The following is a 24163-nucleotide window of genomic DNA, read 5'->3' on the forward strand; positions in this document are numbered from 1 at the left end:
CAGGCACAAGCCACTGAGCCTGGCCCTTTTTAAAAAATTCATGTATTTAGACCATTGATAAAATTGCCATTGCTATTTCTTTTTTCTTTCTTTTTTTGTCTTCTTCGGTTTTAACTGATCATTTAATATAATTCCATTTTCTCTTTTCTGTTAATATAGCAGTTATACTTTTTTGGGGGCATAGGGTCTGACTCTGTCCCTCAGGCTGGAGTACAGTGGCACAATCATGGCTCACTGTAGCCTCAACCTCCCAGGCTCAAGCGATTCTCCTGCCTTAGCCTCTTAAGTAGCTGGGACTACAAGCCTGCAACACCATGCCTGGCTAATTTTCAAAATTTTTTTGTAGAGACGGGGTCTCACTATGTTGTCCCAGTTGCTCTCAAACTCCTGGATTCAAGTGATCCTCCTGTCTTGGCTTCCCAAAGTGCCGGGATTATAGGTGTGAGCCACTGCACTCAATCCTTCTCTTTTAAAAAATTTTTAGTTGCTGCCCTAAATTTCACAATATACATTTATAAGTAATCCAAGTCTCCTTTTCTCTTGTTTTCTTTCTCTCTCTCTTTCATTCCTTTTTCTTTCGAGACAGGGTCTTTCTCTGTCACCCAGGCTAAAGCGCAGTGGTGCAATCATAGCTCACTGCAGCCTTACCTCCCAGGCTCAAGCAATCCTCCTGCCTCAGCCTCCTGAGTAGCTGGGCTAATTTTTATTTTCTGTAGAGAATACAGGTCTTGCTATGTTGCCCAGGCTGGTCTTGAACTCTTGGCCTCAAGCAATCCTCCCCATCTTGTTCTTCGAAAGCATTGAGATTACCAATTCCTCTCTCCCATTCTTTTTTCTTTTCTTTTCTTTCTTTTTTTTTCTTTTTTTCTTTTTTTGACAAGAGGTCACCCAGGCTGGAGTGCAATGGTGTGATTTTGGCTCACTGCAACCTCTGCTTCCTAGGTTCAAGCGATTCTCCTGCCTCAGCCTCCTAAGTAGCTGGGATTACAGGTGCATGCCACCATGTCCAGCTAATTTTTGTATTTTTAGTAGAGACGGGGTTTCACCATGTTGGCCAGGATGGTTTTGAACTCTTGACCTTATGATCTGCCCACCTCAGCCTCCCAAAGTGCTGGGATTATAGGCATAAGCCACCATGCCCAGCCTCATTCTTTATAACATTGCTGTCGTGTATTTCACTTATTCGTAAGGTAATCACTGAATACATTGCTGGTATTATTATTTTGAACAAACTGCTATTTGTTACATCACTTCAGATTAAGAAAAATAAAATGTTTTGTTTTATCTGCACTTACTCCTTCTCTAATGCTCCTCCTTTCTTCCTATAGCCCCAAGTTTTTTTCATATAGCCCCTAGATCATTTTCTCTCTCTTCAAAGAACCTCTTTAATTTTCTTGCAACGCAGATCTACTGGTGATAAATTTTCTCAAGTCTTCTTTGTCTGAGAAAATCTATTTCTTCTTCACTTCTGATGGATAATTTTGCTAGAAACAGAATTCTAGGCTGGTGGGTTTATCCCCCCTTTTTTTCTTTCTTACATATTTCACTTCACTCTCTTCTTGCTTGCATGTTTTCTGAAGAGAAGGCCAATGTAATCCTTATCCTTGTTCCCCTATAGGCAGGTGTTATTTTTCTCTGGCTCCTTTCAAGATTTTGTCTTCGATTTTCTGCAGTTTGAATATAATAATCTATAGATATAGATTATTACTTGGCATTTATCCTGCTTGGTGCTATCTGAGACTCTTGGATCTGTGGTTTGTTGCCTGTCATTAATTTTGTAAAATTCTTGATTGTTATTACTCCCTTATTATTCTCTTCATGTGCCTGGTTATTTCTGATTATATGATAGGCATTGTGTTTGAAAAATATTTTTAGAAATAATTGGAGGTCTAGGGGTACGTTTTCCTTCTACAGAATGGATATACATATGTTTCTGGAAGGCATCTAGGGGCTCTAGCAATCTGAGATAATCAAACTAATTTTAGTGATTGAGATGACTCATATCTGAGCAGTTTCTGAGCAATGAATGGTCTGTTTTCAATTTATCTTGTAGAGTTTGGTCTTTTGAGGTCTCAACCCAAAAAGTGGAGAGTTTTCCAGGGTCCTTTTTGTGGGCCTGGGATTAAAACTTTATTTCTCATTTTATTTACTTATTTTTTCCTACCTCCTGGAATTACAAGGAATGGACTACAACTTTTAATCCCCAACCCTGTGAGGTTGTCAAAAGTGCTTCAGAGCATTTTATCAGCCTTATTTGGAATTGGCAATTGCACCCAGAAGAGACATGCCCCCAAATGCTAGGCTTACTGTTCAGAGTTTTAGTCTTTCTTACATCTCATCCAAGTAATGTTTCATAATATTTTACTATTCCAATGCCTTCAAGCTTTTCTAATTGTCTCCAGTGGTAAGAGTGTTCCAAATTACCTAGTCTACCACTATGAGAAAGTAGCCTTCATATATATATATACACACACATACACATACATATATATATATACACATATATATACACACACATATATACACACATATATACACACATATACATATATACACATATATATACACACATATATATACACACACACACACACATATATACATATATATATATTTTTTTTTTTTGAGATGGAGTCTCGCTCTGTTGCCCAGGCTGGAGTGCAGTGATGCAATCTCAGCTCACTTCAAGCTCCACCTCCCAGGTTCATGCCATTCTTCTGCCTCAGCCTCCTGGGGAGCTGGGACTACAGGTGCCCGCCACCACGCCCAGCTAATTTTTGTATTTCTAGTAGAGACAGGGTTTCACCTTGTTAGCTGGGATGGTCTCCTGACCTTGTGATCTGCCTGCCTCGGCCTCCCAAAGTGCTGGGATTACAGGCGTGAGCCACCGTGCCTGGCCTATATTTTTTATTTTATTTTTTGAGACAGAGTCTCACTCTGTTGCCCAGGCTGGAGTGCAGTGGTGCATCTTGGCTCACTGCAACCTCCACCTCCTGAGTTCAAGTGATTCTCTTGCCTCAGCCTCCCGAGTAGCTGGGATTACAGGCGTGCACCACCATGCCCACCTAATTTTCGTATATTTAGTAGAGATGGGGTTTCACTATGTTGGCCAGGTTGGTCTCAAACTCCTGACCTCAGGTGATCCACCCACCTTGGCCTCCCAAAGTGCTGGGTTTACAGGCGTGAGCCACCGCACCTGGCCTGCCTTAATTTTTGAAACGGTTTTTATCTTTTTCTTGTATGTATATCTGTAGTATTTTTACTCATATTTGAATAAATGTAAGAAAATTTGAATAAAGTGAATTTTCCTGAACCAGCGATTAGCATTAAATTCAGGTAGTTTGGAGTCTTTAGGCTCTTTCTTGTTTCACTAGTTTGTGCCTTTTTGTTTTTAAATTCACCTTGTTGCTCTGTATGGTTTTTACAGAAGTTGGAAGATTAAAAACCAGGTTTCTACCATGTTCCTATAAGAATCTGAAGTCTCCCAATTTGTTACATAACCTCTGTATATTTTCAGGTTTCTGTATATGAATACGCCTCTTTTTGGGTTCTGCATTCTGTTTTACGGGGCTTTTTGTCTATTTCTGCACCAATACCAACTGTCTTGATAATTACACTTTTATAATGACTTATTTTTATATTTTAATTTTTAAGAGATAGGGTCTCACTCTGTTGGCCAGGCTCCAGTGCAATGCTGCAATCATAGATCACTGCAGCCCTGAACTCAGGCTGTAGTGATCCTACTGCCTTGGCCTCCCAAAGTGCTGGAAATACAGGTGTGAGTCTGTGACTTCATATGAGGGTAGCTGAAGATACACTGAGTGTGAATGAGATCACTCAAAGTGTATACTGGCTGGATATCAACTCTATTCCATGTTGTACATGTTTTTCTTTTTTTCTTTTTTTGAGACGGAGTCTCACTCTGTCTCCCAAGCCAGAGTGTAGTGGTGCAATCTCGGCTCACTGCAACCTCCGCCTCCCGGGTTCAAGCAATTCTCCTGCCTCAGCCTCCTGAGTAGCTGGGATTACAGGCATGCGCCACCACGCCTGGCTAATTTTTGTATTTTTAGTAGAGAAAGGGTTTCGCCATGTTGGCCAGGTTGGTCTCGAACTCCTGGCCTCAAGTGATCTGCCCGCCTCGGCCTCCCAAAGTGCTGGGATAACAGGCGTAAGCCACTGCGCCCAGCTTATTTTTCTCTTCTTAAAAATTGACTTTTTCATTATTCTTAGGAATTCTTGCACTTACTTTAAAATCAATTTCAAGTTTCCCCACCCTAAAAAAGATTTGCACTTACTTTAAAATCAGCTTCAAGTTCCAAAATAAAAAGAAATTGAATTTTAATAGGAACCATATTGAACCTGCAGATAAATTTAAAATCCTTATGAATATTGAGTCTTCTCTTTCATGAACACGTTCTGTCTCTACATCTCTATCTCCTGTGTCTCTCCAAAATTTAGTAATTTTCTCCACAAAGTCCTTAGGTCTTTTAATAGATTTATCCCTAGGATCATATAATTATGTACTGTTGATGTTTATCTAGGCTGACATAAGTCAGAATTTTGAATGTGTATGTGGAGATGTATAACATGACACAATGTTTTACCTTTTTTTGCACAATCCAGTTTGAGCTATTTCCTTGTAACTAATATAGGTAGAGTGTCAGAAAATGATTATGGAGTGGTCAAAGGCATCATCTTGAAGAGGAAGACTGGCGTATACTTCTGAGTGAACTGGACAATGGGGCAAAGCAGGAAACACGTAATCTGACTTGCAGTTTAAAAAGATGACTGGAAGAATTGAGGCAGATGCATTCATTAGGATCCTAAACAAAGATGGTGGCAGTGTAGATAGAGAGGAGTACATGAATCTAAGAGTTATTTATACAGAGTAGGGATGTTGTGGTGACAATTATGACAGGAAGGAAGGAGTTAAAGATGATTCCCAGACTTCGGCTCTAATGACCAGCAGAATAGTCATACAGGAGGAATAGAGTGGGGAGCTATGAAAAGTTGAATTCTGCCTGGGACATGAGCTTTAAGTATGTAATGGACATTCAGATGATATGAAGATGTTGGCTACCTGAGCTTGGACCCCAGAGGAAATACACATACATATATTATATATATGTTTGTCGGTCAGTCTATCTATCATCCATCTATCTATCTATCTATCTATCTATCTATCTATCTATCTATCTAATCTATCTGTCTATCTACCTACCTACCTATCTATCTATGGCTGTCCAGGTGTAAGACTGTACACTAAGACTGTCTAAATGAGATCACTAGGAGGAAAGTATAAGAGGAAAGGTAAGGTGCTGTGGCTCATGCTTGTAATCCCAGCACTTTGGGAGGCTGAGGTGTGTGGATCACCTGAGTTCAGGAGCTCAAGACCAGCCTGGCCAACATGGCGAAATCCTGTCTCTACAAAAATGCGAAAAAATTAGCCGAGTGTGGTGGTGCACACCTGTAGTTCCAGCTACCCAGGAGGCTGAGGCAGGAGAATCACCTGAGACTGGGAGACGGAGGTTGAAGTGAGCTGAGATTGCACCACTGCACTAGGGCCTGGGCAATAGAGCGGGAGAGCGAGACTCCGTCTCAAAGAAGAAAAAAAAAAAGAAGACAAAACCTTGGTTATGGGCTGAGAGTTTACTGAAGGAGTCAGTGATAGACATTGAGAAACTCAGGAAAGAATGGTGTCACAAAAGCCTGCGAAGAAAGAATTTCAAAGAGGGAGGGATCAAAATCTCAAAAATATGCAAAAAGATCAAGTAATTTTTTTCCTTATTATTGAGCAATGTCCCTTGATTTGGCAACATGTAGGTTATTGTTGGCCTTAGTGGAAGCGGCCCTTATGAGGATTACAGCCCAACTGTGGGGTCATGAGGCCTGAATGCAAAGTGGTGAAATAGACAAACTTGCAACTGTTTCAGGCAGCTTGACTAATAAAAGCAGGACTGAGAGGTTTTAATTTTATTTGTTTAAACATAGGAGAAGAAATGGATTCGAGCCCAGAAATAGCTGAGTTGCTAGCTTTATCTGCATGTCTGTATTTGGTGTCCGAGAGGAGGAAGATGTCTGACGTGGGGCAGCCCAGGACAGTGGCTGAAGGCAGTAGGGGCTAGAGTTAGGTAGCTGAGTTAGGTGTCACATGCCCTGCAACTCCCCAGTGCTAATCGGGACTCAGCGTAGCTGTGTAACCATATAGATGTCACTTAACCTTCCTATGTTTGTTTCCTTATCTGTCAAATGAGGATAATATTGATAGCACATTGGTTGGGATGAGGATTAAATACATTAACATCCAGTAAAGTGCTTATAATAGTGCCTGACAGGTCGGGCTTGGTGGCTCAGCCTGTAATCCCAGCACTTTGGGAGGCCAAGGTGGGCAGATCACCTGAGGTCAGGAGTTTGAGACCAGCCTGGCCAAGATGGTAAAACCCCGTCTCTACTAAAAATACAAAAATTAGCTGGGTGTGGTGGCACATGCCTGTAGTCCCAGCTACTTGGGAGGCTGAGGCAGGAGAATTGTTTGAACTCGGGAGGTGGAGGTTGCAGTGAGCCCAGATTGTGCCACTGTATTCCAGCCTGGGTGACAAGAGCAAAACTCCATCTCAAAAAGAAAAGAAAAGAAAAACAACAACAACAACAAAAGTGCCTGACACAGCAAGCACATAAAAATGACGAAGCACTTTTGTTCTCCTAGCTGGATCTCCACATCTATCTTCATTCAGATTTCTGACTCATGTGAGTCTAGATAAACACCAGCAGTTGAGTTCCTATGTTCAAATATCCTCTTTCATAATAGATCATCCAGACACTCAGACACACGCTCTCACTCACACACTCTGCAGCACACCAGCGAGCATGGCACCCCTTCCCATCTGTGTCTGCCTGCCAGCTGCTCTTCCTCCTTTCCCACACATACTCCCTTTTTTGAGTGGCTTCCAAAACATCTCTTTCTAATTTGCTATAAAGAGTGAGCCATAAAGAATTTATTAACAGTGATGAAAAAAATCACAGCTAAGTATCAGATTCTCCAGAGGAAATAAGATTAAAAAGAAATTCTGGAAAACAGTTGTTTTTGGAGAAGGGAATAGCATTGGGAAGGGGGATATTAATAACGTTTCATCTTTTTTGTTTTAAAAAAACAAATCTGAAGCAAATATGACTACTGAGATACAACAAAGCTGGGTGGTTAGACTGTTTACTATTTTCTAGACTTTTCTGTTGTTTGAAACATTTGAAATCACTAAAAAATAGGAGTATTTACTGGGATAGTTTAGACTAAACATGGGTGTGGTTAGAGTACAGTAATTACTGTGAAAAAAGCAAGGTTCCTGGACATTTAAATTTTTTTCTTTTTTTTGAAACATGGTCTCACCCTGTTGCTGAGGCTGGAGTTCAGTGGTGTGATCATGACTCATCGCAGCCTCAATCTTCCAGGCTGAAGTGATCCTTCTTTCTCAGCCTCCTGAGTAGCTGGGACTACAACCACACACCACCATTCTTAGCTAATCTTTTTAATTTTTTGTAGAAATCAGGTCTCACCATGTTGCCCAGGGTGGTCTTTAACTCCTGAGCTCAGGCAATCCTCCCACATCGGCCTCCCAAAGTGCTGGAATTAGAGGCATGAGCCACTCACTGCACCTGACCCTGACATTTCGATTTTTAAAAATTTTGTTGAAAAACGTCACACACACACACACACACACACACACACACACCTGCTTCAAAGAGGATTTTTAAAAGCAATGGTGGCTGGGCTAGAAAAGATACTAATTTTCAACCTTTATTTCAAAGTTTATTTATAAAGGAAATACAAATTTTGATAAACAAAGCACCCAATTCCTACTTATTTTTTTTCTTCGTGGAAAAAAAAGTATGTGACACATACTTGTCATGCCTTGTATTGATTAAGCTTACAAAAGATATTGACAGAAACTATACAAATCTAGAATTTAGAGTGCTAGGAATGTTGCCATAAGGTATGTGTACCTACATTAATACTAAATAAATTCCACCTACATCCTTTCTTTCACCCTTTCCCAGTATCATTTCAGCTTTCCTCACAGTCTCACTGTCCCAGAAGTCTAGGGGCAATGACTCTCCATCACTAGTGCTGTGGTGGCAACTGTGCTCCCACATCCTGATATCCTACCCCTATGGCAATCCTTTGAGAAGCACCTGAAAACACCAGTGACCGAGCTTTATTAGATTCCTCGAAGGGAAGGTACCTGGCATGCAGCCTCAGCTCCTACCAAGGAGAGGAGAGGTTGAAGACTCTCCCAGTCTCCATTCACTCCTTTGCTTTGATACCCGTTAGGCCTGCTTTGCCTCCTTAATAGACTCCTGGAATGGGAAGGGGTGGGGGTGGGGAGCGACTGGAGAACTCTTTTCCTAGGATGACTGGAGCCAGGAAGTCAGTCTGGAAACTTCCCCGCCCCCTGGTGGTGCACAGCACACAAGATGGCCTGTGTTCCGCTCAGGGGTGGGACTCTCAATTTACAGCCTAGGTGAAGGGAGATGAGTTGGGGGAACAGCGATTCTGTGCATTGGAACAGACTGGGTGGTAACTGCAGGCCACTGCAGTTGACCTGTCGGCATTCGAGGTCTGACGACCTTCAGGTAAATGCTTTTATGATCAATGGACCAAAGGAGCAACGGTGGAGGGTGAGGAACAGCACACTTTACCAATGAAAGTCATGACCAGGCCACGTTAGTTTAGTGGTAAAAATAATAACATTAAAGAAAATGTTTACAACAGGAATAGAAAATGACAGAACCCTACTGCTTTAACTCAAGTGTATCACGATCTCTGCCTTCATCCACTTGAGACTTAAAACTCAGTGTCTGCTATTTTTACTTAACATTATCCCAAGCAATAGTAACATGAAAGTTATGACCAGGAGGGAAGCAGGGTCGCACCTGTGCAGGGTCCTTGTCTGCGGACCACCCCTCCTACAAGCTTCTGGGTAATAGAGGTAAGGGGGCTCCTGTGGTGGGTGCCAGTGCTGGGACCTTAACTTGTGTATCTGGGCTACAGCCCTGGACTTGGCTAGGCTGGGCTGTGTGAAAATTCCAAGAATTCTGTTGGTAGAAAATGCCCACCCTGTCCTTACAGGAACAGCACAAGGCTAGGCTGGTCTACCTCCCACCAGGACCTCGAAGGAACACGACCCAGGGGCTGAAGGATGGTGTTGAAGGACCGAGTTTTACTCAGATCCTTCTCAGCCCTGCCTTCCCGAAGTTTCTGTATCCACTACACTGGAAGCTTTCTGAAAAAAATGCCTGGAACCTGTCCACTGTTACCCCAGCCCAGGGCCCAGCCAAAGAACTTAACAAATAACCACCAAGGAAATCCTCACCTAAAATGGCTGCGATGCATTACTGCCCCCGCCTCTGGCTTACAGTATCACTTCTGCATCTGAAACCAGGAGGGGGCAGTCTGGATCCACGACGAGACATTTCCTTCTAGAGAAAATCACACCTGCAAAGACCCTCTCCAGAGCCACCGCCCACCTCCACGCAGCCATCCATTCCCTGCGAAGATGCTTTGGGCTGAAAATGGTTGGGAGGAGGGGGATGGAAGTCGCCTACGTTATTTTGGAATTGACCAGGGCCTCTGAGTCCTTCAAATTCAACAATTTACCACAGGCCCGCGTGCGGTGGCTCACGCCTCTAATCCCAGCACTTTGGGAGGCCAAGACAAGTGAACATCTGAGGTCATGAGTTCAAGACCAGCCTGGCCAATATAGTGAAACCCCATCTCTACTAAAAATAGATGAATTCGGCCGGGCGCGGTGGCTCACGCCTGTAATCCCAGCACTTTGGGAGGCCAAGGCGGGCGGATCACGAGGTCAGGAGATCGAGACCATCCTGGCTAACACGGAGAAACCCCATCTCTACTAAAAATACAAAAAATTAGCCGGGCGTGGTGGCGGGCGCCTGTAGTCCCAGCTACTGGGGAGGCTGAGGCAGGAGAATGGCGTGAACCCAGGAGGTGGAGCTTGCAGTGAGTCGAGATCGTGCCACTGCACTCCAGCCTGTGTGACAGTGAGACTCCGTCTCAGAAAAAAAAAAAAAAATATATATATATATGAATTAGATGGACGTGGTGGCACGTGCCTATAATTCCAGTTACTCAGGAGGCTGATGCACGAGAATCGCTTGAACCCGGGAGGCAGAGGCTGCAGTGAGCCAAGATTGTGCCACTGCACTGTCAGCCTGGGGACAGAGTTTTTGAGACAGTCTCAAAAACAAAAACAACAAAAAAACCCACTACCACAGTGCCTAGAGAACAATATGTGTTTAATAATATTTAAATAATGGTTGTATAAAATTGAAGCAGCAAGAAACCCAAAGGAGAATAGCTCTAGGGGAGGGAGGTGGATGAGTATGCATGGGGGAGAGGCTCTTCTGTGACCAGGTTGGGTCTGGAGCCCTCCCCACTGTCCAGAACACCTCCAAGCCCCTACATCTTTTTCCATATACCAACGCCTTGGAGATATAATGCAGAAGTGAAGTGAGCAGGCTGAGGATTAGGGCAGGTGTCTGGAATATGGTCAGGAGTGGGAGGGGAGTGACATAGCTCACAGGCAAGGCAGAACAGCACAAAGGCTATAAGTTTCATTCCCAGCCCTCAACTTAAAAGACCTCAGGGGCAGACACTGACTCCAGCCTGGCTGTGCCCTTACCCTAACGCCATTCACACTTTTTTTTTAAACACAGGTAATCCATGTTTATTATAGAAAAATGCCACATTACTCTTTATTGAATGCGAGCGCCAGCACCGGCCCCTTTCTCTCCAAGCACAGGGGCACGCAGGCAAGGGGCACGCAGGCAAGGGGCTCCATCCCCTGGCCAGGATGCAGTGGAAGCCTGGCTCTACTACCATTCACCTACAGCCAGCACCCTCCTGGGTGCCTGGGGCTCAGGTCTGTTCAAACTCCTGCTCACAGAAGCCTACATTGAGGGGTTGGGCCTGGACACCTCGCCTGCAAGAGGACATGAAGAAATGGCAAGATAAGCCCCTCAGAAGGGGCCCCAGCAACACTTTTCACACCAGTCAACAGTCTCTCCTTCCCCATTTCGGTGACTCTCAAACTGTCACTGTACACCAAATGTACCTGGGCATCTCAATTCCAGAGATTCTCACTTGGGGTGGGGCAAAGTATTGGCAAGAATCTGCAAGCTGAACAGGTGCCTCAGGTGATTCTGATACAGGTCTTGGAGATCCAGAAACGTTGGCGACATCTATTTATATCCTGCCCATCTCTGTACCCTAACCCCAAATAACTCAATCCCTTTAGAAAATAGATGGATGTCTGAAAGGCAGCCAATGCTCTTGGTCTACTTAGCCCTCTGTTCCTGACTCTAAAATGCTGTAAATATGGTGGCATTGGGGGACTTAGGTGCTGTCCTGTCCATGAATATGGATGCGAAATCCTGTCCTTGGGTCTCAGTCTATAACCTGACCAATCTCCTTAGGGGACCTCTAGGCATGCTTCCCTTATCATCCAAGTAAGCAACATGCTTAGAGAACCAGCTGGAAGTTACCCAGTGAATGACATAATTGAGGCTTAGACACCATCATGCTTGACTCTCAGCCCAGGACTCTGCTCTGCACTAGGCTATGTCCCCCAAGTACTCAAGACCTAGCCAACGAAGGAATCAGGGAAATGACTATCTTACACAGGCACATCCCTGACAGAGGCAAAGGTGTCATGAGATCCTGTAAGTCAGCCTGGTTCAAATCCTGCTTCTTAGTGACTTTGGGCAAGGTACTGAACTCTGTGCTTCAGTGTCTATCTCTAAAATGCACCTGTCTCATGGGGTTGTGGTGAAGACTAAATGAGACAATATTTGTAACAAACTTAGCACAGTGTTTGCCACAAAATACAGTTGTCCCTCAGTATCCACAGGGGATTTGTTTCAGGACCCCCGTGGATACCAAAATCCAAGGATGCTCAAGTCCCTTATATAAAAATGACATAGTATTTGCATATAACCAATGTACAACTTCCCATATACTTGAAATGATCTTAGATTACTTATACCTAATACAATATAAATGCTATGTAAATAGTTGTTATACAGTATTTTTTATTTGTATCATTTTTTGTTGTATTTTTTTTTCCTGAATACTTTTTATCGCAGTTGGTTGAATCCATGGATGAGGGCTGACTATAAGCCTCTGTAAGTGTTAGCTATTGTTAATTATTGTCTTCCTCTCTCTAAGGGGTTCCCCAGCCCTGGATCTGGCCTACTCCGCCTTGCGAAGGCCCCACAGCTTGCTTACCTCAGCAACTCACAGCGGAAGTGTGACAAACGTTCATAGGCAAATGTCAGGTCAGATGTCAACTTGTTGCTCCACAGCCTTTCGGCAACAGCCCCTGCTCTGGGCCTGGAGGAAAAGGGGCATGTGCCAGATTGGGCCCTGTATTCCCTGCAAAGGTGCTGGACATCCACAGGCTGCTACCTCTTGTCTAGGCACCCTGGACTCACTCAGGCCAAAGGAAGTGATCAATACCTTGTTATGAGCCACAGCCAGGTTGGATGGCTCCCAGAGAGTTCTACGGCTCAGCTCCACCTTCATTAAAATGTGGGTAGCAATCCCACTCTCTTCCTCTCTCAAAGATACGGGAATAAGAATAAACCTTAAAGCCATCATTAACCACAATGACAGTGGCAGCAGCAGAGGTCCTTAAAATGTAAACTTTGCACACCCAAGCATACTTGGTAAGGCTGCAGTGAAAACAGCAGAGGGAAGCCTTATTACAGGAATCATGGATGCTTGTGCTGGGTCTTGAGCAACTCACCTATGTTCTCCAGGCCTCATTATCTCTCTGGGAAGTAAGGTTAACAATCCCTATCCCACATACCAAAGGGCAGCTGGAGGGATATAGACGGAAGTCATGTGGAGAGTGAATATTGCACACAAATCTTCAGAAGGCTCGTTGCACGGCCTGCTCTCTCTCAGGCCTGAAAGAAGGGTACTAGTCCAGAGGTGGCTAGATGGGATTGGGTCTCTAAGGGAGAACTCCTGCTCTCAGGCCCAACCCTCCACCTCCCCCCGAAAACCCTTACCAGAGCCTGGGGACCAGGTTTGTGTTGTCCACATATTCTCCCCACATACAAGCCTCTCCACCAATCACCAGAGCCTTCTGCTCAGGGGTACCTGAGGGAAAACAAGCAACAACAGTCTGGTGATGGTGGGGTAACTCCAGGGTCCCTCTCAACCACCTTCCCAATGTGGCCCTCACCCCAGCTAAGTTGTTTCATTTACTAACTGGAAATGGCTGGCCCAGACCTTCCTGCCTCCCATCCTGTGCCCCAACCCAGCCTCCTTTGGTTAGCAAGGAGAGCTCTCTGCTTTCACCTTCAAATGCCAGGGGTTCCACTACGTAGAAATCCTTCCAGTCAGGGCCATAGGATATACGGTTCAGGTACCAGGGGGCAGACAGAAGGGCCCGGAAGCCGGCCTTGGTGACCAGTTCCAGCTCCTTCATATAGTTCACTGGAATATCCTCTCGCCACACCTGTATGATTGTGTCTGGCTGAATCTGTTATAAAAGGTCAAATGGCAGTAAGGACACAAAGCTGAGGAGATTCCTGGGCCTTATTCATATACAGGCAACATGGGACAACAGGTATGTGCTCCCTCTGTTCCCCAGCAGCAAAGTATGTCTCTGTGACTCCTGACCATTGAGCTCACACCTCAGGACAGAGGCCAAGGAATCCAGGGCCCTAAGAGGCCTCCCTGCAGCTCTCCTCCCCGTCCCTCTGCAGCCTCCCTGTCCACACAGAGCTAGTACTACCAGCTGTGAGCTGAGGGAGGCAAGCAGTGGGACCCAGGAGCTGCCATGTCCAAAAGTCTCCAGATGTTTCTGGGGATGGGACAAGGTTCCTGAAGAGTCCTTGCATGTGACAGGAGACTGGGATCTTACTGATCAACAATAAAGGAGAAGGTAACCTTGGTCCCACAGACCCAGAAGACCCTCATCTATGATTTAGGAAGAAAAATCCAGCCTATCCAAGTAACCTAACAGCAGAAATAGTTCTTAATTAAGTTTGTAGTGAGGGAAGATAGAAACTCTGACACATAAACCCAGGGCTCTTACCACAGCGGCCTTTGGTTTTTTTGAGACAGGGTCTCACTCTGTTGCCCAGGGTTGAGTGCAGAGGCACATCTTGGCTCACAGCAACCTGTGCCTCCTGGGCTCAAGCAGTACCCCCACCTCAGCCTCCTGATTTTTGTATTTTTTGTAGAGACGAGGGTTTTGCTATGTTGGCCAGGCTGGTCTTGAACTCCTAGGCTCAAGCAATCCCCCTGCCTTGGCCTACCAAAGTGCTTGGATTACAGGCGTGAGCCAATGCACCCAGCACTCTGTGGCCTTTCTAGAGAGAAAAGGAGAGTGCTCCGACCATTAAAGCCCAATCCAAACCAGGAGGATCAGTCTCTGTAGAGGCAGGGAGGAGCTGGGGAGACCAGAGGGAGGCACTGCTGGTGGCTTCTTCTCTTCTCTGCCCCGGCTCACCTTTACTTTATTATCAAACACCTCCTGCCACACCACATAGCCCTTGCCATAAGAAGAGACGATGTCCAGCAGCCTGGAGAGGAGAGGAGTGTCTAGTAAGTGTCTGCTTAGCTCAGATGGGTTCTAGACTGTTTGTGCCAGTGCTCTAGGGGTTGAGCCTGGCCAGGGGCCTATTCCTCATTAAGCAGTGTCTTTCCCCAGGGCTGAAAACCAACCACTCCAAATCTGAAAGGATGGGACAAAGGACAAGGGAACCCTGCAGGAACCAGACAGTGGCCAAGCAGGGCCTGACTTGGTATGGGAAGGGAGGACCCCACAGGAGGACCCCCAAGGGACCCCACCCACCCTCCTTCCTTCCTCACGTCTGGATGTAGAAGGACTCCAGCTGCTTGAAGTCCTCACCGAAGCCTTTCTTCCTCATAAAGTCCTGGATCTCTGGGTTGGACTTCCTGAATCCCAAGAGAAAAATGAAGATTAATCTTTCAACATCCTGAAAGCCTAATGCCTGGGTATTAGTCACCTGGCCCCCTATAACTTCCTCTTTTCACCTGAAAAATCAAATAAGCAAGGATCTCAGAAGCCCTACATGTGGAAAGTGTGGCCAAGCAAAGTTATGTGAAGCAGGTGGGCTGTTGACACAGGCTGAGAAAGGCTGAGTCTGGACCTGAAGAGTTTTAAGTTCAAACTCCCAAAGAGAAAACATGTTAATCCTCTCTGGACTGCAACATGAGAATCCAAGGTCTTAACTTGAAGCTCCAGCACACTGGATTTCGGCTTTCCTATCTGCTCTTCCAGTTGGATGACAAGCCTTGCTGTCTAACACCTGCTGCAGATCCCTTGCGTTATGACGTCCACATTTTGCTCACATTGTTCTCCTTCTGGAATATTTTCCCCTGCTCACATCTCCAAAAAGCCAAATTGATTTCCCCAGATTCAGCTCTAGCGCCCTCTTCTCAAAGAAGCCCCTCAGCCTCTTTTGAGCTTACTAGAACCAAGGGTTTGGACTTTACAACTGAATACTAATTAGACATTGTCATCTATTAGTGTTGAATTCTATGTCTTGACTCTTCAACTAGACAATTTTAAGCCTTCATAACAGGGATTATTTTTCTCTATCCTGAACTTTTCCAAGACAATTCTGTGCCCAGGGCTGGTTTTTCTATCAATACCTCAAGGATATGAGAGTAGGAAGGAAGAGGTTCACAGTGAAAGCCTTGCCAAAATCAGGTAGGATCTCTATGTAGATGGGCAGAGGAAGGCCTAAGACCTGAGCAATGTGAGCCCATACAGACCCCTGAGAGCAGCAGCTGAGCTAAGCAGCCCCTCGGGTGCTAACTTCTATTCTGAGTAAGCAACTGATCAGGCCACAGTGGGAAGATCAAAGGGCTCATACCAGCAGGTGAAATCAACCTCATCTCCTCCAAGATGAAGATAAAAATCTGGGAAGACAGAGCTGACTTCTAAGAAGAATGTGCTCATGAACTCATAGGTATTGTTGAGACTGGGATTCACTGGTCCAAAGGTACCAGAGGGCTCAGACCCAGAGTAGCAAGGAGTCAGTAATCCAGGGATACCTAAGCCAAGAGAAAACCCCATATGAGTGTCACAAATACATAAACCCCCATGCACAGTCCTACAGGTAAGGACACGAGTCACACAAAGCAAGACAAGTGTATTCATAAACATTACACACATTTAGGTAGGCACACTTAGGCACTCACAGACACTGATAGTCACCACCATTTAGTCACAGTAAAAAGATACAAATATATCCACAATCATAGGCAGAGGCTAAGTTCCAGCCAGAAAACTGTCAGTGCACACACTCTTGCCTGGACACACTGCTTCTAGCAGGTGCTACCCTTGCTCCCAAGGCTGCTCTCCTCACAGGCCTTTAGGCAGAGAGAGAGCCTAATCCAGCCAAACTGGCAAAATCTTTCTTCTCTATCTCCTCCTGTAGGTGGGGTCAACCATCACTCAGAATCTTTTTACATTTCCTAAGGGATATCTCCCTTGGCCCAGAGACTACTTCCTGACACTGAGGTCACAAGATATCTTCAGGGTTTTTTTTTGGTTGTTGTTGTTTGTTTGTTTTTGAGACAGAGTCTTGCTCTGTCGCCCAGGCTGGAGTACAGTGGCATGATCTTGGCTCACTGCAACCTCTGCCTCCTGGGTTCAAGGGATTCTCCTGCCTCAGCCTCCCGAGTAGCTGGGATTACAGGTGCCTGCCACCACGCCTGGCTAATTTTTGTATTTTTAGTAGAGATGGAGTTTCACCATGTTGGCCAGGCTGGTCTTGAACTCCTGACCTCAGGTGATCCACCCGCCTTGGCCTCCAAAAGTGGTGGGATTACAGACATGAGCCACCACGCCCGGCCACTATCTTCAGTTTTCTATCAGGCCAGTAGCCCTTTTCAACTGTCATTTAACCTGCGTTGGGGGCTCACACTGGAGGGCTGAGGGTATACAGAAGAAAGGGAGCAGGGGTACTGACTGACTCTGACCTCTGCAGGCTGCCCTTGGGCTTCTTTCTTTCAGATTCTACCCTGGTGGTCAGATTCCTCAGCATCCACTCTAGGCACAACTACCTGCAACGGCATCTGAGAAAAATGTGCCCTTACATAGCCTAACAGTACATATTTTAATAGTAAGAAGCAGCCTCCATTGTCCAAAGTGAGTTCTTCCTATCTAAATTCCCAGGTGGAAGAAGTCGCTGGAAAACATTCTTCCAAGGACCAAGGCTGGGATATGCCACTTCCATGAGCCAGTGCCCTGAAGCTTCACTCTGAGCATAACAAGCAGAGTCCCTCTGGTCCCAGACATCATTCTTACCTGGTCCCCAGGACAAAGTGTGGCCAGGAGTGTCAAACTCCGCAAGCACACGGATACCCCGGAGCCGTGCGTATTCAATGACCTCCTTCACATCCTGTGCTGTGTAGATGTGGGTGACAGGGTTGTAGGACCCCTGAAAGGCACAAGACACCCTTCAGGTTCACACTTCCTGAAAGCTAGCAGAGTAGAAGATACTCAAAATGCCCACAAGACTCCCCAGATATCAGAAAACCTGCCCATAGCCCTTTGGTGTCAGGGACTATCTTCAAAAAACTTGATCATAATTTCCCAGAAGTTATCACATCTGTTTTATCTGAGTATCATAATGCCAGTGAGATAATCATGGTAGGTATTAATACTATGTCCATTTAACAGAATATAAATACATAAAAAGGGAATAAGGCCAGAAGAGATTCTCTCCTGAAGGTCACAAGGCAAATTATCGGCAAAGTTTTGGACTTGAACTCAAGTCTCCTGACTCCAAATCCAGTGTCCTTCCCCTATATTGGTCTAAAACTGGCTGGTTAGGATGAGAGACCCTGTTCTTGCCAGCAGGGCCACAGCCAGATTCAGACATTGACCCATAAACTTGGTCTGAGTGAAACAGGAACATACCTTTCTCATGAGCTCTGGAAAAGTGAAGCTCTCATATGGGAAGGAAGGATCATCTACCAGATGCCAGTGGAACACGTTCAATTTATTGTATGCCATGACATCCTGTAGGTTAAAGTGCACACTGTGAACCCATCACAATCTCTCCGGTTTCAGCCTCAAACTTGCGATGTTGGGCGAGCTCTCGGGCCGCTCCACACACCCCTACAGGCTTGACCTGCCTCAGCTCTCAATGAAGTATTTATGGGGTCTATCAAACCTTCCCATCAGGGAGGGATGGCATGGAGGGAAGGCCCAGCACACTTCTACTTTTCCCAGAACACATCCAAAGATGGATGATAGAAGTGGTCTTTCCTCTTCTTGAAATAAATTCTGGCCACATTAAGAGGAGGGCTGCAGCTACTGTGGTAGCCTGGAATCTTCCAAAAGCCTGAAGATCAACACTTCCTCTTGCCATTTGTGTTCGGTTGTCTGACTGATGTTAAGCCCAACTGTGAGACCTCCTGGGAACTTAGTAGCCTCTTAACTCATAATCTCAGAAGCAAAGGCTGGCAGATGTGTGGCCTCCTTTGGTTCCGTCACAGGAGCAAAGGAAAAGGCAGACACAGGAACTGGATTGGGAACTGTCAGATAAGACTGCACATTAAACTCAAGAGAGTTAGGAACTTCCCCAGGTAAGGCTTTTTTTTTTTTTTTTTTGAGACAGAGTCTTGCTGTGTCGCCCAGGCTGGAGTGCAATGGCACAATCTCAGCTCACTGCAACCTCCACCTCCCAGGTTCAAGTGCTTCTCATGCCTCAGCCTCCTTCCTTCCTTCCTTCATTCACTTATTTATTTATTTATTTATTTATTTTTGAGACAGGGTCTCTGTTGTCCAGGCTGGAGTGCAGTGGTGCAATCACAGTTCATGCATCCTTGATCTCCCCAGGCTCAGGTGATTCTCCCACCACAGACTCCTGAGTAGCTGGGACTACAGGTTTGCGCCATCGCGCCTGGCTAATTTTTTGTATTTTCAGTAGAGATGGGGTTTCACCATCTTGGCCAGGTTAGTCTCAAACTCCTGAGCTCGGGCAATCCACCCGCCTTGGCCTCCCAGAGTGCTAGGATTACAGGTGTGAGCCACTGCACCTGGCCCCAAGTTAAGGCTTTGAACGTCTCTCTCCTATGACCTTGTTCTAACTAAAGTTAGCTCTGCCGGCCAGGTGTAGTGACTCATGCCTGTAATTCTACCACTCTGGCAGGCCAAGGTGGGCAGATTGCTTGAGCCCAGGAGTTCAAGACCAGCCTGGGTAACATGACGAAACCCCAGCTCTACAAAAAATACAAAAAAAAAAAAAAAAAAAAAAAATTGAGACCCTGTCTCAAAAACAAATATAGTTAGCTCTGCCAATGAAGCCAATTCCCCTAAACATCTGTATCCCTGGAAAGAGCCTGAACATTGATCTACAGTAGCCTGTAAGGTAGATTTAAGTCACTCTGTTATTTTTTGAGTCTTGGAACAGCTCATCTTCTACATTTTTCCCAGGAGCTCATAGAATTACATACAATCTTTTTTTTTTTTTTTTTTTTTTTTGAGACAGCGTCTCACTCTTTCACCCAGGCTGGAGTGCAGTGGCGTGATCTCCACCCACTGCAACCTCTGCCTCCCGGGTTCAAGCGATTCTCCTGCCTCAGCCTCCCAGGTAGCTGGGATTACAAGCATGCACCACCATGCCCAGCTAATTTTTGTATTTTTAGTAGAGACAGAGTTTCACCATGTTGGCCAGGCTGGCCTTGAACTTCTGACTTCAGGTGATCCGCCCACCTCGGCCTCCCAAAGTGTTGGGATTACAGGCATGAGCCACCACACCCAGTCCATACATTCCCTCTCTAACTCTTTAAGAATTTGGAACTTGGTCTGTCCGTTGCTCCATCACCCCAGAACTCTTAAGTGTGAAGAAGGCCTTAAGGCCTGGTTACCAGAGTGTCCAGGATGCTAGAGAGTGGCAGGTAATGGCGAGATGTATCCAACAGCAAGCCCCGGTGAGGAAAGCGGGGAAAGTCCTCAATCTCAGTCTTGTTGATAAAGAACTGTGCAGAACAAACATTGAATATGTCAGTTTCAAAGGAAGCTTACTATGGGGGCACAGGGAGATGAAGACAACTCTCCTAGGATTCTTAAAAAGCCAATCTGTGACTGTTCTCAGGGTCGCTCTCTCCCCAAATGCTCCCCACCTCTATAAATGACCATAAGCAGCCACCTTCCCAGAGAGCAATTGTCCAACGCCAGCCTAATACAACTGTCCCATACACCACTCAGCCTACAAATTCTGGATTTTCCTGTTAACATAGTTTATTTTCTTCAAAGCAGTGTGGCCTCAAGGTCATTACTAAATGATGACTCAGGGGGACCAAATTACAGTGATTCCAAACAGACCAAATCTACCAAACCAGTTTTCCACTCACATCTCCTCTTCCATTTCTACTGGGGCTATCTCAAGCCACCAGGATCCTAAGGCAAAACAAGATTTTTCAAGGATTCTCAATATTGGGATCCAACCCCAGAGATGAAAAAGGAGCCCTTTTTGAGGGTCCACACTTACTGTGCCCTCAGCAGATTTCCAAACAAGCTGGCTAAAAGTCTCCAGACCTAGGAAGATGTAGAGAGGCAGAGTAAAGACTCAGGGAGTGGAAAAAGAGATGTCTCTATTTGGAAGGTTCTCAATATAGCAGAGCATAACATTTGGGTACACAGTGAAAATGGATGTAGTGTAGGCTTGACGATTTTTAACACTGATGAAAAGGGGATATTAGGAAGCCACTATCCATCTTTACTTCTGTATTTCATTTTGGGAGATGTCAGAGTAAGGGTTTTAGTGCCCTTCCTTACAACATACTAACCTTCAAAACCCACATACCTCTTATCTATATTTCCTGTGCCTTGACAAGAATATTGAGGAGAGAGGCCAAGACATATACTCATGAGGACAGACACAGAGACAAGTCAGCCTGCAAGAGTTGGACTTTTCATGGATAACCCCTATCAGGAGCTAAGAGAGCTGAGAAAAGGGGTCCCAGAATAAATTGTGAGAAAGTGATCATAAGCTTGGGTTTCCAAGGAGCCTGGGTTCATGGCTGGACCTAGAAGATAAAAAAAATCATCCACTCTTCCTCTTCAGAGTCTGAGAAGAGACCCAGCTATAGGGAGCTGAGGTGTGGTGGACAGCAACTGCCCCAGAAGGACTCCCCTAGTCCACTGACACTGTCTCCTAGAGTCTAGCAAGGCCCACACACAGGTATGTTGAACCCAGAGTAGTGTATGTTCTCAACAGCTGGGGCCCCTCTTCTGGAAACCCTGCAGAAGCCCCATGAAAATTATCAGAGTCCCCAATTTCAAAGTGAAAGAATCCATGAGACCTCAGCAGTCACTCAGCACCTGATTTGAGCAGACTGCCAGTGTACTGTTTTGGCTTCTCCCCACTCTGACTCTGACACCCAGCATTCTGGAGTTCCAGGTACTCCCTTACCTCTAGCCTGACTCACCATCAGCACCTGCATGAAAGGTACAAGAGGGCAGGAAGGGGAGGCAGCATGCTGTTGCTCCAAGCATAGAAGTGGAGCAAGGGAATGAAGACAAACTAAAGCAAGGTGTGGAATTCCGAGAGAGTTTCCCACATCATTCACCAGCAGAGGGTTTACCAAAAGTGGGAGAGATATTTGGCTAAGTCTGTATCTAGGCACCAAATGCCTTCTCAGTAAACCCAGAAGAAGGGCAAGGGCCAATAGTTTAGCCAGTAAACTCATTTTCTCCAGAAATAATGTAGTTCTAAATATTTCACTACTATTTATCTTTTTTTTTGCATGTATCTATTTCTTTTGTTATAGTTTTCCTTTTAAAAAAACCTTTCCAATTACATGTCTTTAGCAAGAGCTGGACAGACAGTGTCTGTGGTAGCATCATTCCCCCTGCCCCCAGCTACCTGTCCCCTGCTGGCACCTAGAGCATCAGCCCGCAGACTCTCCCACTGCTTCCCAGAGCCCCTGACTAGGGCAGCAGCAGTTGCTGATGCTGCACAGGGTAAAACCTGTCAACTTCCAGGGACAATTCCACAGAGACGGGAAAACACACCAATTGTTCCCATAAAAAAAGCTTCCTGGCTGGGCACAGTGGCACGCACCTGTAATCCCAGAACTTTGGGAGGCCGAGATGGGTGGATCACTTGAACTCAGGAGTTCAAGACTGGCCTGGGCAATATGGTGAAATCCCATCTCTACTAAAAATACAAGAATTAGCTGGGCATGGTGGCAGGCACCTGTAATCCCAGCTACTTGGGAGGCTAAAGAGGGAAGATTGCTTGAGCCTAGGAGGCAGAGGTTGCAGTGAGCAGGGACTGGGCCACTGCACTCCACCAACACCAACCTTCCCACATCATCCTTTCTCTCTCTCTTTTAATCAGCCCCAATTTGTTACCTCGGAGAGCTCCCCAGACAGTCTCAGAGAGGAGTAAACACTGGTCATCATTTATGGTCAGGGTATCTGAAATGACAGAAATGAACTCATTTAGTTGGTTAAGGTTTTCTATTCTCAGATTATAGACCAGATATTCTATATAAATCACTGGACTAAAAAAAAAAACCAGTAAGACCATATATTTTAAAAAATCTTTCAATGAGGAGATGTCCCCAGAGCAAGACAGCTGTAGGATGGCCTGGTCTGGGGCCAGAGTGGGAGGGTGGTCACCACAGTGACTCTGTAGACCCTGGATGATGATGTACAGCAAGAGTCAGGCTGGAGTGGAGTTCTGTACAAAGCACCACCTACCTCATGGGTCAGTTTCCACAGCAGAAAGATGAAAGAAGTCTTCTCCTGGCAAAGGGAACAGGGATGCCTGCAGGGGTGAGTGCAGCACGCGATGCTCCCAATGCCTTTGTAATCACCCTCCTTTCCCCTTCCTCTATGCTTCAGCTACTTCCTCCAAGAATGTGAGGAAGGAGCCAAACTCAACTGTTCACTTTGGAGACTGAGAAGTCCCCAAATGCTGCTCAGGGAAGACAAGAGGCAGTCACTGGACTAATGACTTAACTTCATCTCAGTATAAGTGACCAGAACCCCTGCTTTCCCCAGTGTAGGGTCTATTAGAGAAAAGTAGCAAAGTATACACTTTCCTAAAATAGAAATGTATTCAGTACACCAGGTAGATGTCCTGTGGGACTCAGTGAAGAGCCAGTGTGATGTTCCACAGCCAACCTTTAGCACTGGTTAAGTTTCTGCATAGGAAAAACTCATCTTCCATGGCTCTCAGCACTTGGTGACCCTCGGTCCCCATGGTCAAGGGGGACTCCAGGCCGAGCATCAGAAGTTTAGGCCAGGCCATCCAGAGTTACAGCTTCAGACAAGTGTTTGCTCTTCTAAGACAGGGAACAGGATGATACTTACAATTCTCCACTGACTCCAAAGTAGGAAGCTGGTTACATCCAGGTGTGACTACAGAGACAACCAACACATTCTTCTCCAGTGTATGCCGTTTCCCTAGGAAGACAGGGTAAGCTTGGTGCGGCCAACCTGCCATTAGAAGCAACAGGCAAAACCAAGACCCTAGCTCTAGTCCCTCAGCTCACATGCCTGTGGTAAAGGAAAGGGAGGACATGGCATTTACCCTTGGCATAGGCACTGCCTGATCATCTGTTCAGCTGTTTCACTCTCGTTGTGCCCCTCTTCTCCTCAGTAGCTGCCCTGACCCATGTCTGAATGCTCTGGGTGACAGCTCTTCTTAACCAGGGCTCTATATTTCTGACTGCTCTTGGCCTGTACCAAACAAACAACTCCATGACCTCAACAACTGCTTCTGAATGAAAGGCAGCTCTAGAGCACTGCTACTCCAAGTATGGTCTGCAGATTAGCTGCCAATTTGCAAACTGTGTTACTGGCTGGTCACTATATAGAAAACTTACATGAAGCCTGAATGTAAATCAATTATGTCAGAGTAAACACACTGTCTAGTTCTAACATTTTTTCATACAAGATTTTCTTGATGAAGAGATCAGTCTTACATTCTGGTACATATGCTTCTTATCTCATTGCAGATTGGCATATTAAGTAGTACTGCTCTTGAGGGCTCCAGATGAAGGGTTTCCAGTTTTGCAAAAGCCTAGGAGCTAATGGAGCAGATGACAGAAGGATCAGGCAGAGGAGGCCTGAGA

At 45.6% G+C, this 24163-nt stretch overlaps 1 protein-coding gene across 13 annotated transcripts in view; it reads right to left on the bottom strand.

Annotated features, from left to right (window-relative positions):
* The window catches only part of HEXA (hexosaminidase subunit alpha), a 94270-nt gene that overhangs the window by 48372 nt on the left and 21735 nt on the right, over window positions 1-24163 (bottom strand). For 12 of the 13 annotated variants that reach the window (XM_055098495.2, XM_055098492.2, XM_063596769.1 and 9 more), the window contains 12 exons: window positions 23400-23492; window positions 22434-22499; window positions 20566-20612; window positions 19943-20053; window positions 17988-18089; window positions 17373-17505; window positions 15934-16114; window positions 14903-14989; window positions 14541-14613; window positions 13382-13565; window positions 13090-13180; window positions 12302-12406 (listed from right to left, as the gene is read on the bottom strand). In XM_055098495.2, the coding sequence (XP_054954470.2) occupies window positions 12302-12406; window positions 13090-13180; window positions 13382-13565; window positions 14541-14613; window positions 14903-14989; window positions 15934-16114; window positions 17373-17505; window positions 17988-18089; window positions 19943-20053; window positions 20566-20612; window positions 22434-22499; window positions 23400-23492 (1273 nt within the window). Of the gene's footprint in view, window positions 1-10714; window positions 10998-12301; window positions 12407-13089; window positions 13181-13381; window positions 13566-14540; window positions 14614-14902; window positions 14990-15933; window positions 16115-17372; window positions 17506-17987; window positions 18090-19942; window positions 20054-20565; window positions 20613-22433; window positions 22500-23399; window positions 23493-24163 lie in introns of those variants that run through there. The other variant, XM_003818560.5, reaches the window with a different exon arrangement.

The sequence above is a fragment of the Pan paniscus genome, chromosome 16 (genome assembly GCF_029289425.2).
Source record: "Pan paniscus chromosome 16, NHGRI_mPanPan1-v2.0_pri, whole genome shotgun sequence".
NCBI lineage: Eukaryota > Metazoa > Chordata > Mammalia > Primates > Hominidae > Pan > Pan paniscus.